Source organism: Somniosus microcephalus, chromosome 29, assembly GCF_052327205.1.
Source record: "Somniosus microcephalus isolate GS21.2 chromosome 29, FLI_Smic_1.0, whole genome shotgun sequence".
NCBI classification, from domain to species: domain Eukaryota; kingdom Metazoa; phylum Chordata; class Chondrichthyes; order Squaliformes; family Somniosidae; genus Somniosus; species Somniosus microcephalus.
In genome coordinates, this window is record NC_141015.1 from 6,946,976 (window position 1) to 6,961,797 (window position 14,822).

At 49.2% G+C, this 14,822-nt stretch overlaps 1 protein-coding gene across 1 annotated transcript in view; it reads right to left on the bottom strand.

Moving 5' to 3' along the window:
• Positions 1–14,822, bottom strand: part of LOC147098445 (nck-associated protein 1-like) — a 211,110-nt gene that overhangs the window by 136,456 nt on the left and 59,832 nt on the right. The window contains exon 4 of the mRNA XM_085970119.1: positions 9,940–9,996. Coding sequence (XP_085826245.1) covers positions 9,940–9,996 — 57 coding nt within the window. The remainder of the gene's footprint in view (positions 1–9,939; positions 9,997–14,822) is intronic.

Genomic DNA, 14,822 nt, shown 5'->3' on the forward strand with positions numbered 1-14,822 from the left:
AAGTTGGAGCCTCACACACTTCTTCAGTGTGAGCTCCTGGGAAGCCCCTCTCACCACCCTAACTCAGGACCTCCTCAACCGAGGCATCTGCTAGAAGCATGGGAGGCCTTTGGCACCTTCCCTTCCTGGCATTAGAGGATCTCCAACAGCAGAGGTGGCAGCAGCAGAACCAGGAACAGCAGGATGATTACCAGGAGCACCAGGCTGCTGCTCACTCACCTGAAGCTGCACAGGCCAGAAGGGGCCAGCGCTTGGAAGTGGCCTGAGAGCACCTTGCTGCGCTTTAGGGGGCCAGTGGGACCCGTTTCTGCACTGGCAGTCCTACTCAGAAGGACTTCCATGAAGGTCTGGTTTCTCTGTTCAACAGATGGCCAACGCTCCTCAAGAGATGTCATTCTCTTATGAGCACTCACCATGTTTTCCGTACCCTGGTGAGTTATCTCCTCCATGGAGGTTGCCAACCTTTCCATGGTGATGCGTTCATGCACCAATGACTCCACAAAGACTCTGCTCATGGTCGCTATGGACTCCTCCATTCGCTCCACACTCGCAGCGACCCTGGAGACAAAACCTGCCAGAGACTCCTGCATCTGTGCATGGAGATCCATCACCTCTTCTCTTGCGGATGGACCCAGAGGCAGAGGGTCGAGATGCAGCGCAACTGAGCTGAGCTGGCAGAGCCCTGCGCCCTCCGACGAGGACTCTCCACTGCTGTCCCTGTCTCCAGAATCTGCTGAGGCTCACTTGTCAGCTGTGAAACACCAGGTGACAACACTACTCTATGTCCCAAAGGTCCCCCCGAGGTGTGAGTGTCTGCGCTGGTGCTGGGTGCGCTTACTTCTGCTGACGCTGTGCCCTCTGAGGAGTCTGGCTGCACAGCCTCTTCCTCCTCCACAGTGAGGACGGGGGCTCTGGATGGTACTGTGGGGGAGTAAAGGAAGGAGATAGAGATGTAATGCCAAGGTTCTTCTGGTGACTCCCAGCGAGTTGGCATCTGCTGACACCTGCATCCATCTTGGTCTCAGTGGGAGGCCTCTTCCTGCCTGACCTAGGGAAGAGGACCTCCCTGTGGGCCCTAACCCCATCCAATAATGCCTGCAGTGAAGCTTCATTGAATTTGAAGGCAGCTCGGGGTCTGGCACTGGCCACAGCTGCTGCAGGCTCCTCTGCTATCCTGTATGGTTCGTTTGGAAGCCTTCAGAGGATGCAGTGCTTGCCATGGACCTTGAAAGCACCACGAATGATGACATCATACTGTGGGGATTTCTGACTCGATTTAGACAATTAGCAAGGCTTCCCACATGCTGAGAATGAATTGGCCAATTGAGGGAAAATTGCGTGGGGCTGGCTGACATTTTTTTATGTGTGTCAGAAACCCCACATTCGGGGAAATCCGACCATTTCCCACACAAGCCGAAAATCGGGGCCATAGAGTACAAAAGCAAGGAAGTTATGATGAACCTTTATAAAACAGTGGTTCGGCCTCAACTGGAGTATTGTGTCCAATTCTGGGCACCGCACTTTAGGAAGGATGTGAAGGCCTTAGAGAGGGTGCAGAAAAGATTTACTAGAATGATTCCAGGGATGAGGGAATTCAGTTACGTGGATAGACTGGAGAAGCTGGGGTTGTTCTCCTTGGAGCAGAGAAGATTGAGAGGAGATTTGATAGAGGTGTTCAAAATCATGAGGGGTCTAGACAGAGTAGATAGAGAGAAACTGTTCCCATTGGCGGAAGGGTCGAGAACCAGAGGACACAGATTTAAGCAGATTGACAAAAGAACCAAAGGCGACATAAGGGAAAACTTTTTTACGCAGTGAGTGGTTATGATCTGGAATACACTGCCTGAAAGGGTGGTGGAGGCAGACTCAATCGTGGCTTTCAAAAAGGGAAATGGATAAGTATCTGAAGGAAAAAAAATTGCAGGGCTAAGGGGAAAGGGCGGGGGAGTGGGACTAGCTGAATTGCTCTTGTAGAAAGCTGGCACAGGCTCGACGGGCTGAATGGCCTCCTTCTGTGCTGTAACCGTTCTATGATTCTATGATACAAATGGCCAAGCAGTGGCTTCAACTGAACAGCACCTCCCCTACCAGGATTGTGGAGTTGCTGCTAATGGACCACTATCTACGAGCCCTTCCACCTCAGGTCAGGAAGTGGATAGGTTAAGGGGACCCGGCCAATGCCCAAGAGTTGATTGTGCTGGTGGAAAGACAACTTGCTGCAGAGGGACTAGTCAGAGCCCTGATGTTCTCCAGCTAACACAACCCCCGAGACCAAAGAATGGGACTGGATCCTGGGCTGGTAAATCTCTAGTGGGGCCAGGGGCACGGAAGAGCAGCGAAGGGCCACGAAGAGACTTATGGGTGTGACCCATCTATCTACAAATCCTGGGGTAAACAGGAAACGAGGGAGCATATTACCGATGTGATGAGTGGGCCATGTAGCAGCATACTGCTTAAACCAACCTCAGGGAATCTGGGAATGCCAGCTGGGATTACCCGAGTTGGGTAGTACAGCTTGTGAATGATGTGGAGGCTGCTCACCCCTTCCTAGAAACAATAAAGGTGAATGGAAAGTAGGTGATGGCCCTTACTGACTCAGGGTGCAGTAACCCTCGAGTCCAGTACGGCCTTCAGGTCCATACCACATGGATAAAACTGGAGTAATGTGGGGAGGTATTTTATTACCGCACCGCCTGGGTCAAGGTGGAAGTGAAGGGAGGCGCCTGGGAAATAAAGGCTGGAGTGGTACCCAAGCTTCCTCGGCCTGTAATACTAAGGATGGATTTCCCGGGGTTTAATATCCTGATCCAAAGGAAGGGAGGGGATCCAGACTGCCTACAGGAAAGAGGGTAGGTTGAGGCCTCTCCCAAGTGTTTCCCTTTTCAGATCCCAAGTTGTATCAGGGGTCTAGGAGACCCAAGAATAAAAAAGGGACAAGGGGCAGAAGGCAATCCAGCTCAAGGCAGAACTCGAACACAAAACTGCGAGGTCTTTGCAAGAGCATCATGACAAGATGAGGGCCAAACTGGCCACCCAGGAATCTCCAAACTGCCAGTCCCGACAAAAGCAGGCTGGTCTGACCCGGCGATTTGTAGAGCTGAGAGAAGCCAACAAAAGCCTGCCGACAGCACAGGAGGAACTTCAGGAACTGCGGGATAAACTCAGCCACGGGGAGTGTGGCAACTCCAGCCTAATGGCTGAGGTGGGAAACCTGCGTAAGTGGGTGCTGAAGATAGAAGAGAAAATATTCACCCTTCTCTGTGAAATAGATGAACTGGAGATGAAACTCAAAAATGTAGAGCAAAAGTGAAGTGATCTGAACTGTAGTGGGTTTGTTGATGAGGTTGACCATGTAGAAGAGCTTGAAAGTGACACCCTGCGAAACAGAGCAAAGAAAGAGCTGGACAGACTCTCAGACACCCGGCTAGACAATGAGAAAATTAAAGAGCTAACGCCAGAAATAGAGCAACTGAAGTCTCGCTTGAAGTTATGGAGATGCTGGCCACAATCTTCCAATCCTCCTTGGATACAAGGGTGGTGCCAAAGGACTGGACGATTGCAAATGTTGCATCCTTGTTTAAAAAAGGGGAGAAGGTTAAACCTGGCAATCACAGGCCAGTCAGTTTAACGTCGGTGGTGGGGAACCTTTTAGAAACAATAATCCAGGATAAAATTAACAGCCACTTGGACAAGCATGGACTAACAAAGAAGAGCCAGCATGGATTTGTTAAGGACAAATCATGTTTGACTAACTTGATTGAGTTTTTTGATGGGGTAACAGAGATGTTGGATGAGGGTAGTGCGGTTGATGTTGTGTACATGGACTTTCAAAAGGCGCTTGATAAAGAACCACATAATAGGCTTGTTAGCAAAATTGAAGCCCATGGGATAAAAGGAGAAGCAGCAGCATGGATACACAAATGGCTAAAGAACAGAAAACAGAGAGTTGTGGTGAATGGCTCTTCTTCAGACTGGAGGGAGGTACAGTGTAGTTCCCCAGGGTTCAGTGCTGGGGGCTGGAGGGAGGTACAGTGGAGTTCCCCAGGGTTCAGTACTGGGGGCTGGAGGGAGGTATACAGTGGAGTTACCCTGGGTTCAGTACTGGGGGCTGGAGGGAGGTACAGTGGAGTTCCCCAGGGTTCAGTGCTGGGGGCTGGAGGGAGGTATACAGTGGAGTTCCCCAGGGTTCAGTACTGGGGGCTGGGGGGAGGTACAGTGGAGTTCCCCAGGGTTCAGTACTGGAGGCTGGAGGGAGGTATACAGTGGAGTTACCCTGGGTTCAGTACTGGGGCTGGAGGGAGGTACAGTGGAGTTCCCCAGGGTTCAGTACTGGGGGCTGGAGGGAGGTATACAGTGGAGTTCCCCAGGGGTCAGTGCTGGGGGCTGGAGGGAGGTATACAGTGGAGTTCCCCAGGGTTCAGTGCTGGGGGCTGGAGGGAGGGAGGTATACAGTGGAGTTCCCCAGGGTTCAGTACTGGGGGCTGGAGGGAGGAATACAGTGGAGTTCCCCAGGGGTCAGTGCTGGGGGCTGGAGGGAGGTATACAGTGGAGTTCCCCAGGGTTCAGTACTGGGGGCTGGAGGGAGGTATACAGTGGAGTTCCCCAGGGTTCAGTACTGGAGGCTGGAGGGAGGTATACAGTGGAGTTCCCCAGGGTTCAGTACTGGAGGCTGGGGGGAGGAATACAGTGGAGTTCCCCAGGGGTCAGTGCTGGGGGCTGGAGGGAGGTATACAGTGGAGTTCCCCAGGGTTCAGTACTGGGGGCTGGGGGGAGGTACAGTGGAGTTCCCCAGGGTTCAGTACTGGAGGCTGGAGGGAGGTATACAGTGGAGTTCCCCAGGGTTCAGTACTGGAGGCTGGGGGGAGGAATACAGTGGAGTTCCCCAGGGTTCAGTGCTGGGGGCTGGAGGGAGGTATACAGTGGAGTTCCCCAGGGTTCAGTACTGGGTGCTGGAGGGAGGTATACAGTGGAGTTCCCCAGGGTTCAGTACTCGGGGCGGGAGGGAGGTACAGTGGAGTTCCCCAGGGTTCAGTACTGGGGGCTGGGGGGAGGTATACAGTGGAGTTCCCCAGGGTTCAGTGCTGGGGGCTGGAGGGAGGTATACAGTGGAGTTCCCCAGGGTTCAGTACTGGGGGCTGGAGGGAGGTATACAGTGGAGTTCCCCAGGGTTCAGTGCTGGGGGCTGGAGGGAGGGAGGTATATAGTGGAGTTCCCCAGGGTTCAGTGCTGCGGGCTGGAGGGAGGTATACAGTGGAGTTCCCCAGGGTTCAGTACTGGGGGCTGGAGGGAGGTACAGTGGAGTTCCCCAGGGTTCAGTACTGGGTGCTGGAGGGAGGTATACAGTGGAGTTCCCCAGGGTTCAGTACTCGGGGCGGGAGGGAGGTACAGTGGAGTTCCCCAGGGTTCAGTACTGGAGGCTGGAGGGAGGTATACAGTGGAGTTCCCCAGGGTTCAGTACTGGGGGCTGGAGGGAGGTATACAGTGGAGTTCCCCAGGGTTCAGTGCTGCGGGCTGGAGGGAGGTATACAGTGGAGTTCCCCAGGGTTCAGTACTAGGCCCACTGCTGTTTTTGATATATATTAAGGACTTGGACTAGGGTGTACAAGGCACAATTTTGAAATTGCAGATGACACGGAACTTGGAATTGCAGTGAACAGTGAGGAGGATAGTAATAGACTTCAAGAGGACATAGACAGGCTGATGGAATGGGCAGACACATCACAGATGAAATTTAACACAGGAAAGTGTGAGGTGATACATTTCAGTAGGAAGAATGAGGAGAGACAATACACAATAAGTGGTACAATATTAAAGGGGGTGCACGAACAGAGAGACCTGGCGGTGTTTGGGCACAAATCGCTGAAGGTGGCAGGGCAGGTTAACAAAGCAGTTAATGAAACATACGGGATCCTGGGCTTTATATGTAGGGGCAGAGAGTACAGAAGCCAGGAAGTTATGTTAAACCTTTATAAAGCACGAGTTCGGCCCCAAATGGAATATTGTGTCCAATTCTGGGCTTCGCACTTTAGGAAGCACGTGAAGGCTTTGGAGAGGGTGCAGAGAGATTTACTGGAATGGTTCCAGGGATGAGGGATTACAGTTACGTGGGTAGACTGGAAAAGCTGGGATTGTTCTCCTTAGAGCAGAGAGGGGGGATTTGATAGAGATGTTTAAAATCATGAAGAGTTTAGATAGAGTAAATAAAGAGACACTGTTGCCAATGGGTGAAGGGTCGGTAACCAGAGGACACAGATTTAAGGTGATTGGCAAAAGAACCCGAGGCGACAGGAGGTAAAACCTTTTTTACACCACGAGTGGTTAGGATTTGGAATGCACTGCCTGGGTGGGAGAGGCAGAGTCAATCGTAGCCTTCAAAAGGGAATTGGATAAATATGTGAAAGAGAAAAAATTGCAGGGATATGGGGAAAGAGCGGGGGAGTGGGACTAACTGGATTGCTCTTCGAAAGAGCCGGCGCAGACTCGATGGGCCGAATGGCCTCCTTCTCTGCTGTACTATTCTATGATTCTTTGAAATCAAAAACCAGATTACCAAAATCAAGGCAATCGACAAAGTGAAACCATGAGCCAAGAGGCAGAGGCTGATAATCGGTTGCGACTTGAAGAGGCAAGAACTCGAGACCGGTTTACAGAAGTTCAGGCACTGAAAGAGAAGATTCATGAATTGATGAACAAGGTGGACCAGCTTTCCCAGTTGCAGACCGATTATTCGGTTCTCTGGAAAAGATTCCACCAAGAAGCAAACCATTTGGTGAGCAATCTATGGCAAGGGGGACTTAAGAAGTCTAGGAAATCACCCTTGGTGTTGGAGAGAGATCCACCAGCTATAAATGAGTTAAACGAGGAGATCCTGGATAAAGAAGGAAAATGAGTAACATAATGGTCCTGAGAAAATTGGCAGCGAGAGAGAGGCCACCCATCCCTGGGGTCAAGAATCCAGTAACAGACTTCACATGATCCGTTGCCTCTGCTTTTCCACAGATGTGCTGCCCCCAAATCTCCAACACATTGAACCTTGTCATTGACTGAGATCACCTAGCCTGCACAGCTTAAAGCTAGCCTGGACCTCTTAAAGGGGAGGTGCATTGTGGCTGTAGCAGGTGCTGGGAGTCGTGCAGGAAGTGATTCTGTCCTGGTAAACGGTGAGGAATGGCACAACATGGGAGAGCAGGCTCCAAGGTTTTTGGACGCTGCACTAGAGGTTTTGGTAGAATAGGTTGACGAGGAGGAGAGATGTCCTCTATCCACAGGGGGGAAGGAGGCCCTCTAGATACATGTTCAAAAGGCAGTGGGAGCAGATAGTCATGGAGGTCAATGCCAGGTGTCTATAGTATTCACCGCAACTATTCTCTGTGGTAGCAAGTTCCACTCTCTGGGTAAAGAAGTTTCTTCTGAATTCCCTATTGGATTTCTTGGTGACTATCTTATATTGATGGCCTCTAGGTTTGCTCTTCCCCACAAGTTGAAACATTCTCTCTGTATCTACTCTATCATTCCCAGACCTCTCTGCCATCAAGACTATGCTTCTCCACTGGACTAGTGATCTAGTGACTATTGGATCGTGAGTGGAGCTCGGGACCAGGGATCGCGAGAATATCAGTGCTAATTTGATCCCGTGAGAGACAACATCATTCATGTCCGAGGCCGGGACCCAGGAGCGAGGACAAGCCCAGCAGCGAGGTCAAGGCCCAGGGAAGGTGCAGCATGGGCCAACAGCGGGGTCGGGAGGACCACACTGCAGCCTATGAAACCCAGGCAGAGAGGACCTGCGGGAAGGAGGGCGGAGGACAGTAGCAGTATGTTTGTGTGTGTGTGTGTGCTAGGCCGTTTTAGCAGAGCCTGGTCTCCAATCATCTTGGATCCCCTTGCCATTGGACCAAGACCTTGCTCTGTCAAGCCCGTGTGGTAGCTGGTGTGCAACGGCCACCCCACGTTAAAAGAATTCACGCACAGGCATCTTCCACCCTTTAAAATGAAGTTCGGGACCTGGAACGTCAGGACCCTCATGGACAACCCCAACAGCGACAGACCAGAACATCAGGACCCTCATGGACAACCCCAACAGTGACAGACCAGAACGTCAAGACCCTCGTGGACAACCCCAACCGTGACAGACCGGAACGCCGTACTGCTATCGTTGCCCGGGAGCTCAGACGTTTCGACATTGACATCGCCGCCCTTAGTGAAACCCGGCGGGCAGGGGAAGGCCAGCTCAAGGAGCAAGGTGGTGGCTACACCTTCTTCTGGAAAGGCAAACCTGAAGAAGAACGCCGCCTCCATGGAGTAGGCTTTGCCATAAAAAATGAACCGGTTGGGCATCTCAGGGACTCCCCTTGTGGGATAAACAAACGTCTCATGACTCTTCGGCTCACCCTAGCCCGGAACCAGGGCGCTACGGTCATCAGTGCGTACACCCCAACACTGGAAGCCACTCTATCAAAACCTTTCATAATTTTAAAGACCTCTATTAGGTCACCCCTCAGCCTTTTTTCAAGAGGAGAGAGAACCAGCCTGTTCATCCTTTCCTGATATGTCTACCCTCGTATTTCTGATATCATCCTTGTAAATCTTCTCTGCACCCTCTCCAGTGCCTCTATATCCTTTTTATAATATGGCGACCTGAACTATGCACAGTGCTCCAAGTGTGGTCTAACCAAGGTTCAATACAGGTTTGGCATAACTTCTCTACTTTTCAATTCTATTCCTCCAGAAATAAACCCTAGTGCTTGGTTTGCTTTTTTTATGGCCTTGCTAACCTGTGGCGCAACTTTTAGTGATTTGTGTATTTGTACTCCGAGATCCCTTTGCTCCTCTACCCCATTTAGATTCTTATTTTCAAAGTAATATGCAACCTCCTTATTTTTCTAACCAAAATGTAATACCTCACATTTATCTGTGTTGAACTTCATTTGTCAATTATGTGCAAATTATTAATGTCGTCTTGTAACTTGTTGCAGCCCTCCTCAGTGTAGACTATTCCCGCCACCCCCCTACCAATTTGGTGTCATCCGCAAATTTAGAAATTGTGTTTTTGATTCCAAAGTCTAAATCGTTAATGTAAATTGTGAACAGCAGTGGTCCCAGCACTGATCCTTGTGGAACACCACTACCCACCTTCTACCTCTCTGAGGGCTAGAAATTCAGTAAGGCCCCGCCAGCTTTGCGCCCAGTTACCGCCCAAAGAGGGCTTCTGCGCCAATAGAGGAGTTTGCGCTGATATTCAGCGCAGCGGTAATGGCGGCGGTAGCCGGTAGCGCTGCGCCGGCACCGATGACGTCATCGGTGTGCGCAGTGCCCCGGTTCCGCCCCGATACCGGCCAGACCCCCATATTTAGTTGTGGCCGCCTCTTCCGCAGCGGCCGCAAACAACGTTCTGCAACCGTGGCCGTCCTGCAGCCTTAGTGGCGCTAGTTAAGGCGGAGGTGCGGCCGGCCGCTTTTTCGGCGGCCGCCTACCCGCACCTCCTTCCCCGGCCTCCTCCACCACCCCCCCCCCGCGGCATTGCCGGCTGCTTTCCGCGAGCCCTGCACTTCTCCGTGGTGCCGGGCTCATTTGCCGGCACTATCAAGCGGCGATCTCCCCGTTGCAGGCACCTCCCCCTTAAGAGAAGGAGGAGGCCTGCAGTACCGCAGCCTGCCGCTCCGCAGCGGGTGGCGCAGCAGCACCTACAGCGCTGAAATTCAGTTTCAGCGCCCCAAGCGGGGGCGGGCACACCCTGGAATAGCGCCCGGTTCCGACTTGGGGCGCAAAAACTGAATTTCTGACGGTCGCAACTGACTCCGCGCGCAGCGCTAACTTTTGGGCGCAAGCGAGCTGGCGGGGCCTTACTGAATTTCTAGGCCTGAATATCTACCCTTTACCCCTACTCTGCTTTCTGTCTTGCAGGCAATTACTATATCCAGTCCTGTATAAGTTACTTACAATATCCAGGTACATTTGACAGGCATCCATAGCATTCAGTAACTCGTACACATTGTCCTGTAAAATAAAAGCAGAAGAACCTTCAATATCAATCAATCAGAGGCCAGGAATAGCAAGGGTTGGAGGCCTGATAAAAGCCATTACGCTGCCTGGCATTACTTGTCCGTAATGCAATGTCATGCAGCCTTTAGAAGGAGTTTTTGCTGCAAATGTTGACAGGATTCTCAAGAACCATTGACGATGGTAGGTGATGTAAGAAAACTACTCGGCACTTGGTCTAAGCATTAAACAAAGCTTTAATCAACTGTTTTACAACATGGAGGTCTAGTTGTGTCCTTCACTAGTTCCTGTTAAGAATGTCCTGCGCAAGCTGGGCCCATGCCCAAGTATTTATACTCTCCCTGGACAGCGCCACCCGTAGGCCACTCAGTATTATTTCATAAGTCTTTCATGAATGACTGATTCATGTCAGTTGGTGTCAAAGGTTAATCTTGTCCTGGATTTGATTTCGTTCAATATCAAATCTAGTATGGAACTAAATAACAGAAAATGCTGGAAAAACTCAGCAGGCCAGGCAACATCCGTGGAGAGAGAAATAGAGTCAATGTTTCGGGTCGAAACCCTCCTGACGAAGGGTTTCGACCCGAAACATTGACTCTATTTCTCTCTCCACGGATGTTGCCTAGCCTGCTGAGTTTTTCCAGCATTTTCTGTTGTTATTTCGGATTTCCAGCATCCGCAGTATTTTGCTATCATACTAGTAAGGAACTAGTTTAGCTCCACTCGGGCCTCCTCCCATTCTTCCTCATCAAACTCTATCAGCATAACCCTCTCTTCCCTTCTCCCTCATATGCTTATCTAGCCTCCCCTTAAGTACTATTCACCTCAACCATGCCTTGTGGTAGCGAGCTTCACATTCTAACCACTCTCTGGGTAGACTGAACTAGTCCAAAACATCTGACATCTAATGCGGGAACAAATATCTCACAACTTAGGGAGAAAACACCTCTAAAATTAAATTAATGGTGTCTGGTCTGAGTGCATTATGGAATCATACAGCACAGAAGGAGACCATTCAGCCTATCATGCCTGTGCCAGCTCTTTGAAAGAGATCTCCAATTATTCCCACTCCCTCATTCTTTCCCTATATCCCTGCAATTTTTTCCTTTTCACATGTTTATCCAATTCTCTTTTGAATGTTCCCATTGAATCTGCTTCCACCACCCTTTCAGCAGCGCATTCCAGATCACAACAAGTCACTGTGTAAAAAAAAAAAAGTCTCATCTCGCCTCTGGTTCTTTTGCCAATTATCTTAAATCTGTGTCCTCTGGTCATAGAGTCATAGCGTCATTACAGCCCAGAAGGAGGCCATTCGGCCCATCGAGTCCGTGCCGGCTCTCTCTAGAATAATCCAGTCAGTCCCATTCCCCCGCTCTATCCCCGTAGCCCTGCAAGTTTATTTCCCTCAAATGCCCATCCAATTTCCTTTTAAATCATTGATCGTCTCCGCTTCCACCACCCGCGTCGGCAGCGAGTTCCAGGTCATTACCACTCCCCCCTGTGTCTCTTGCCCAAAACCTTAAATCTGTGTCCCCTAGTCCTTGTACCATCAGCTAATAGGAACAGCCTTTCTCTGTCTAGCCTATCCAAACCCGTCATAATCTTGTACACCTCTATCAAATCTCCCCTCAACCTTCTTTGCTCCAAGGAGAACATCCCCAGCTTCTCCAACCTGTCCTTGTAGCTAAGATCCCCCATCCCCGGAACCATTCTGGTAAATCTCCTCTGCACCATCTCAAGAGCCTTCACATCCTTCCTAAAGTGTGGTGACCAGAACTGGACGCAATACTCCAGCTGTGGCCTAACCAGAGCTTTATAAAGGTTCATCATAACTTCCCTGCTTTTGTACTCAATACCTCTAATTATGAAGCCCAAGATCCCATATGCTTTGCTAACCACTCTCTCAATATGTCCCGCCACCTTCAAAGATCTGTGCACATTAACTCCCAGGTCCTTCTATCCCTGCACACTCTTTAGAACTGTGCCATTAAGTCTATATTGCCTCTCCCTATCCCTTCTGCCAAAATGCATCACCTCACACTTCTCTGTATTAAATTCCATCTGCCACTTGTCTGCCCATTCTGCTAGCCTATCTATGTCCTGTTGCAGTTGATTGGTGTCATCCTCACTGTTTGCCACACCTCCAAGTTTGGTATCATCGGCAAATTTTGAAATTTTACTCTGTATTCCAATATCCAAGTCATTTATATATATCAAAAAAAGCAGTGGCCCCAGCACTGACTCTTGAGGAACACCACTGTCTACCAACCTCCAGTCTGAAAAACAACCATTTACCACAACTCGCTGTTTTCTGTCCTTAAGCCAATTTCTTATCCAAGCTGACACTGACCCTTCTATTCCATGAGCCTCAATTTTGTTAACCAGCCTTTTATGTGGTACTTTGTCAAATGCTTTCTTAAAATCCATATAGACAACATCCACTGCATTTCCTTCATCAACCTTCTCTGTTACTTCATCAAAAAATTCAATTAGATTAGTCAAGCATGATCTGCCTTTTACAAATCCATGCTGGCTCTCTTTAATTAACTTAAACTTCTCCAAGTGCCTGTTAATTTTTCCTTGATTATTGTTTCAAAAACTTTACCCACTACTAGGATTGTTCTTACACCCTTTCTTGAGCAATGGTGTCACATTTGCCACTTTCCAATCCTCTGGCACCTCCCCCGCATCTAGGGAAGATTGGAAGATTATGGCAAGCCCTTCCGCTATCTCCTCCCCCAATTCCCTTTGCAACCTGGGGTGCAAGCCATCCGGACCAGGAGACTTGTCCACTCTAAGCATACCCAGCCTTTCTAGTACATCCTGTCTATCAATTTTCATCCCATCCGTTACCTCTACCATCTCCACTTCCACCGATATTTTGTCAGCATCCTCTTCCTCAGTAAACACTGATACAAAGTACTCATTGAGTACTCTAGCCTTGCCCGGCGCCTCTAAACATATATCACCATCTTTGTCCCTAATAGGCCCTACCCCACCTCTTACTACCCGCTTACTGTTTACATGCTGGTAGAAGATTTTTGGGTTCCCTTTTATGTTAACTACCATTCTACTCTCATATTCTATCTTTGCCAGTCTTATTTTCCTCTTCACATCCCCTCTCAACTTATTGTATTTGGCCTGGTTCTCCCTTGAAGAATTCACCTAACATGCATCATACACCCTCTTTTTTAGTTTCATCAAATTATCTATCTCCCTCATCATCCAAGGAGCCCTTGCTTTGGTTCCCCTACTTTTCCCTCTTGTTGGAATATACCTAGTCTGTACCTGAAATATCTCCTCCTTAAAGATCACCCATTGTTCCATTACAGTTTTTCCTGTCAATCTTTGGTTCCATTTTATCCTGGCTAGATCCTTTCGCATCCCATTGAAGTTAGCCCTATTCCAATTTAGAAGTTCCACTCTGGATTGTTCCTTGCTCCTCTCCATTGCTAATCTAAACCTTATGATACGATGATCACTCGTACCCAAGTGTTCTCCCACAGACACTTGATCGACCTGGCCCACCTCATTCCCCAGCACCAGATCCAGCAATGCCTCCTTCCTAGTTGGGCCGAGAACATACTGGTCAAGGAAGTTCTCCTGAACACATTTCAGAAATTCCTCGCCCTCCTTTCCCTTTACTCTAACATTATCCCAATCGATATTTGGGTAATTAAAATCCCCCAATATCACCACTCTATAGTTCTTGCATATCTCTGCAATTTCCCTGCAGATTTGCTCCTCTCTCTCTCTCACTATTTGGAGGCCGATAGAATACCCCCATAGCGTGATCATACCCTTTTTGCTTCTCAACTCTAACTAAATGGATTCTGTCCTTGGCCCCTAAAGGACATCCTCTCTTTCCAACACTACAATGTCTTCCCTAATCAGTACTCCCCACCCCACCTCCCTTTTTTCCTTCCCTATCTTTTCGGATCACCTTGTATCCATGAATATTAAGTGCCCAGTCCTCACCATTTTTAAGCCACGTTTCCGTTATTGCCACTACATCATATTCCCACACGGCCAATTGTGCTTGTCGCTCACCAACCTTATTCACCACACTTTGTGCGTTTACATACATGCATTCCAAACCTGTCTTTGTATTCCTTGTAGTCTTTCTTAGTCTAACTGACCCTTCTGTCAGTGGAAACAGTTTCTCCTTATCTACTCTATCTAAACCATTCATGATTTTGAACACCTCTATTAAATCTCCCCTTAACCTTCTCTGCTCTAAGGAGAACAACCCCAACTTCTCCAGTCTCTCCACATAACAAGTCCCTCATCCCTGGTACCATTCTAGTAAATCTCCTCCGCACCCTCTCCAAGGCCTTCATATCCTTCCTAAACTGCGGTGCCCAGAATTGGACACAATATTCCAGCTGGGGCCTAACCAGTGTTTACTAAAGGTTTAGCAGAATTTCCTGGCGTTTGTACTCGAGTCCTCTATTAGTAAAGCCAAGGATCCCAATGCTTTTTAACAGCCTTCTCAACTTGTCCTGCCACCTTCAAAGATTTGTGTACGAACACCCCCAGGTCTCTCTGTTCCTGCACCCCCTTTAAAATTGTACCATTTAGTTTATATTGTCTCTCCTCATTCTTCCGAGCAAAATGCATCACTTCACACTTCTCTGTGTTAAATTTTATCTGCCATGTGTCTGTCCATTTCACCAGTCTGTCGATGTCCTCCTGAAGTCTGTTACTATCCTCCTCACTGTTTACTACATTTCCGAGTTTCATGTCAGCTGCAAACTTTATGCCCTTTATGCTTAAGTCCAGGTCATTAACATATATCAAAAAGAGGAGTGGTCCTAATACCG